Genomic DNA, 4,539 nt, shown 5'->3' on the forward strand with positions numbered 1-4,539 from the left:
TGTCCCAAATGAGCAACATAATACATGTCCAGTACCTTCAAACACTATTATGCAGCTGTCCAGTGTTCCAGCACATGTAATAGGTGATACTCAGAGTAAGCTATTTAGGAGCAACGAAGAAGAGGGAGACAAACACTTATAAACATTGCATAAGCTGAAGCCTTCGCTATTCAAAGGAGTTGTTTGACCACATATTATAGAAGATTGGTTGTTGAGGATAAAGAAGATTTTTGATAGCTTACAATGCTAGAGAATCAAAAGGTACCATTGGTTGTGTTTTTTATTTGAAGGAAATGCTGAGTTGGTGGATTGGACGACAAACAGAGAAATTCCAGGGGAAGACCAATGTTAAGACCACTTGAGATGAATTCACTACAGTGTTTAGGATGTTGCTTGTACCTCCATTAGCGAGATGACATATACAAGAAGCCTTCATTAAATTGGAGCAAGGATGCAAGATAATGGTGTAGTATGAGGTTGAGTTCACAACATTGGCTAGGCACACTCCTCATTTGATCCCTACTACTGAAGAAAAGCGTTACAGATTTTTATAAGGATTGAAAAAGAACTTGAGACATCCATTAGTTCCTTTGCAGATCCAGGAATTTCATAAGTTAATGGAGATGTTTAGATTATTAGAGATTTATTTGATAGTATCGGTATCCAGGTACGATGTGGGATCCAAGTATGATAGTAGGAGGGGGACCAAAGATGAAGACATTAATACTGTTATTGCACTATTTTACTGCTATGACCACTAATACTGATATAGACATTAATACTATTACTAAACTATTATTGATACTACTACTAATTCACTATTATTGTTATTGATACTGAACATGTAACATATTGAGCATGTGATATACTAAGCATGTGATTAAGATACCTATATGATATTGATACTGATATAGACCAACTAGATAATATGTGTATATAATTATATGATTTTACTGCATTGTTCTGAGTTCAACAGTTCTTTATTGATGCTTTGATTTTGATCGCTTTATATGATTGCTTTACTGATTGATAGTATTAATACGACAATTGCTTTATTAGTTTGACACCTGTATTAGTTTATTGATTCCTTCGTTATATTAATTTAATGGCTTATGTACCTTTATATTTCATGTTTATAAATTCTACTACTAATATATATGAGTTTTATTTTTTCTGCATTGATTTTTTATCATATAACTATTACTGTTATGAACTAACTGATGACATGCATATTACTTATCTACCTTTCTTTGAATTCAGTTATAGAATTTTAATGTGACCGCTTGGACTATTTAGCTCATTATATGTTGTTTAAATAATTTCAGGCCAGGACAAGGGAGCAGATGTGAGAGATTAATAATTAGGATCCTTTAGGTTTCTTTTTTGTTTTAGTTATTATTTTATACTCAGGATTTGGATAAATATAATATGATTGTATGATTCCTGAGTATTGTATATGATTTTTTAAGTAATGAATACTAATGAATACTTATATTTTGAATTAAAGAATTTTTCCGCATTGTCTATTAGTAATAAATGATATTAGATAGCTTTGATTGTTGCATAATAAAAGACAAGAATTTTTTTTTTCAAATTAGATTATGGGTCGTAAAAGCTACAGTGCTCCAAAAGCTGGAGTTGCGGCATTGCCAGGAAGCTCTACGGCGCTTTAAACCCTGGTGTTGAGACGCTATCAGGCAGACATAAGATAAATAGTTGAAAGCCGCAGCGCTCTAAACTTGGCACTATGGCGTTGAGAGGCGGGCTGATAGTTTTCTTAATCATTTTTCTTGAAGGGTTATGTCCCATGGTGATATTTAGTAATGTTTCTCTTTGTTTGATTGTAAGAGAATGATGCATGAGTGAAGAGAGACACAGAGAGAGTGAGGGAGAAAAGAGATATATATTATTTTTACTAATTTTCATCATGAATTTCTTGGTGTTGTATTTCTCAGTGGGTTTTTCCCGGTTAAGTTTTTTCACGTTAAATCTCAGTGTTCTTTATTTCAGCAGTAATTTTCTATTTCTTGTTTGTTTTGGTGTGTGGCTTTGCTTCCCCAACACCAACAATGTACTTCATGCATAAATATTGAATAAATACCTAACAAATCACCTATAATTCATACATAGTATTGAGCCAACTTAATACATTTGTTTTTCTTTGAACAAATTCCCTAGAGAAGATGAGATTAAGTCCTCCCAATTTCTACATGATTCACAACAGCTTTCAATTATCCCCTCTACAATCTCTCCAAATTCCCTTGAACAATATATTCATCTTTTGAGTTTGTTGTGATTATAGGAGCAGAAATAAACTGAAGTGGACAGAATTCTATAGGCAAATTTTTTTTTTATTAATAATTTCTCTTTTTTTTACCTAATGATTTCTACTTTAGTTCTAATGACTGAAGGTGAAAATGAAATATCAACTGCTAAGGGCCCATGTCATCAAACTAAATTACATCATGAAAACAGCTCATATCATCCCAAAAGTTGCTAACACAGACAAGATTTGTTCATAAAACAATGTTAGCCGTTAAAAAAAAAATAATGAAAACAATATATTAGTCTCTGTGTGCGTGATGACAAGACACTGAAATGAACTAAATAAGTGACAACTTTATAGATATCGTGTATAATTTGATGGAGCTATATGAACATTATTCGTGAGTTCTACAATGTGAAAAAAAGAAGAAAAAGAAGGCAATAGGGAGCAGAAATTCAAATATGTCAAAGGAAATCTGCATCAAATTCTCCTCGAGGAACGTCAAAACAAGCTACAGAAGGATCCTGAGACAGTGATGGCCACTGAGTTCCAACTATTGTTTCCAGCTTGCTTTCAGACCTCCAATTCAGAGCCTCATTGCAGACCAAGTTATTCATATCACTTCGAATGTTACAGTTCCAGTTACTAGTGTTACTCGAGCTGCTTCCGTAGGAATAATTCCCTGAAACATCCATTAAGTTGCTGTATTCGCAGAATCCTGGAGCAGAAATGAATGAACTATGAAACTGATCATATAAGATTATATTGGCTCCTGTTTGGTCTTCTGATGGGTTGAATTCTAATGTTGGAAATGGATTGAAGATGGGTTTGATTGGTAAATTTTCATGAACAGAATTATCTGAATTGATCTTCTCTTGCTCTCTTTCAATCTCATTTAGTGGTTTGTGTGTGGTCGGATCGATTCCTCTTTGTCGAAGTTTCTTCTTTAAGCAGGAGTTCCAGAAATTTTTGATCTCATTGTCAGTCCTCCCTGGTAGCTGAGCAGCAATCTGAGACCACCTGGAGTATCAAAATTGGAATTTTTAAATTTGATTCCATCATGAAGAAACTATATATATTTTGGTCAGAATGTCCAGTGCGCATTTGGAATTCTAATGAGAAATTATAAGCATTGTTGAAGGTGAGAGTACCTATTTCCTAAAACTTCATGGAGGCCAATGATCAGATCCTCTTCCTCTTGTGAGAAGGATCCTCTCTTCAGGTCTGGCCTCAGATAGTTAATCCATCTAAGTCTGCAACTCTTCCCACATCTCTGCAGCCCTGCTCGAAATTTACAGAGAATAAGTTAGATTGCTAAATTGGTAAAGTTATTTCCATAAGAGCTTAGAGTGAACAAACCTGCTAGCTTAGGCACTGAACTCCAGCAACCAACACCAAATCTGATGATGTGATTGAAGAGCTTCTCATCTTCTTCAGGCGACCACAGTCCCTTCCTCAGCTTCTGCTTCAGACAACATGAATGCCTTCCCATTTTGCCTTGACAACCTTCGTTATGAGCTATCGATGCAGATAGCTGTTGAGAAAGTTCGGGAGTTTAAGAGGGGAAAATAAGCTTAAGTTTCAAGTTAAGAAAGAGAGAGAAAGAAAGAGAGAGAGAGAGAGAGAGAGAGAGAGAGAGAGAGAGAGAGGGAGGGAGGAAAATTGGGGGGCACTGGAAGGTGAAGCAATCAAGTGGTTTTTAAGCAAGTCTATGATGTCCTGGAAATGTAATTGATTGAGAATTAAGGCACCCATAACTACAGCACTGGAATCAAATTAAAGGTATATGAAAAGGTTAAGTAAAGAGATTAGCAATAAGGCCAGGTTGGTTAAGGAAAAGACCTCCAGATTTAAGCCTTTTCAGATAACTTTTCTGTAGTCAAGTAGTCTTCTTCTTCTTCTTCTTCTTCATCTTCTAATTACACATGCAGAAAACAGTACAGCTACCCGTGTGGAATAAAATACTAATGTGAATATATGAGTTGCATATCACCGACAAATGCGATGCGTCGGTATGCATCGATCGATCACTTTTTTTTTTTTCTGCAATAATACTTTCAATTTGATGTTAGTTCATTTGGCAGCAGATAGCTTTGTAGACTGATGTAGCACTTGATGCCAATTAGATACTCTCTGTCTCTGTCTACGGTCAATAATAAGGGGGTGGGCCAAAATTCCAAGTTGTGGACTAGATGTCCTATGAGAAAAAATGTCTGGTCAAGTTTTAGGTTTTGTTTGAGACCGTTTTCTTACTGCTGTTGAAAATGATTTTT

The 4,539-nt window shown here is 35.1% G+C and overlaps 1 protein-coding gene across 1 annotated transcript; it reads right to left on the minus strand.

Moving 5' to 3' along the window:
• Positions 1-2,540: 2,540 nt before the first annotated feature.
• On the minus strand, positions 2,541-4,210 carry LOC110113544 (myb-related protein Hv33-like). Its single transcript, XM_020846178.2, has 4 exons — positions 4,109-4,210; positions 3,626-3,800; positions 3,418-3,547; positions 2,541-3,286 (listed from the first exon to the last, which is right to left on the minus strand). Exons 2-4 carry the CDS (start codon positions 3,756-3,758, stop codon positions 2,731-2,733), a joined length of 819 nt encoding a protein of 272 aa, XP_020701837.1. The 5' UTR covers positions 3,759-3,800; positions 4,109-4,210; the 3' UTR covers positions 2,541-2,730.
• Positions 4,211-4,539: the final 329 nt, after the last annotated feature.

Source organism: Dendrobium catenatum, unplaced genomic scaffold, assembly GCF_001605985.2.
Source record: "Dendrobium catenatum unplaced genomic scaffold, ASM160598v2 fragScaff_scaffold_1557, whole genome shotgun sequence".
Taxonomy (NCBI): domain Eukaryota; kingdom Viridiplantae; phylum Streptophyta; class Magnoliopsida; order Asparagales; family Orchidaceae; genus Dendrobium; species Dendrobium catenatum.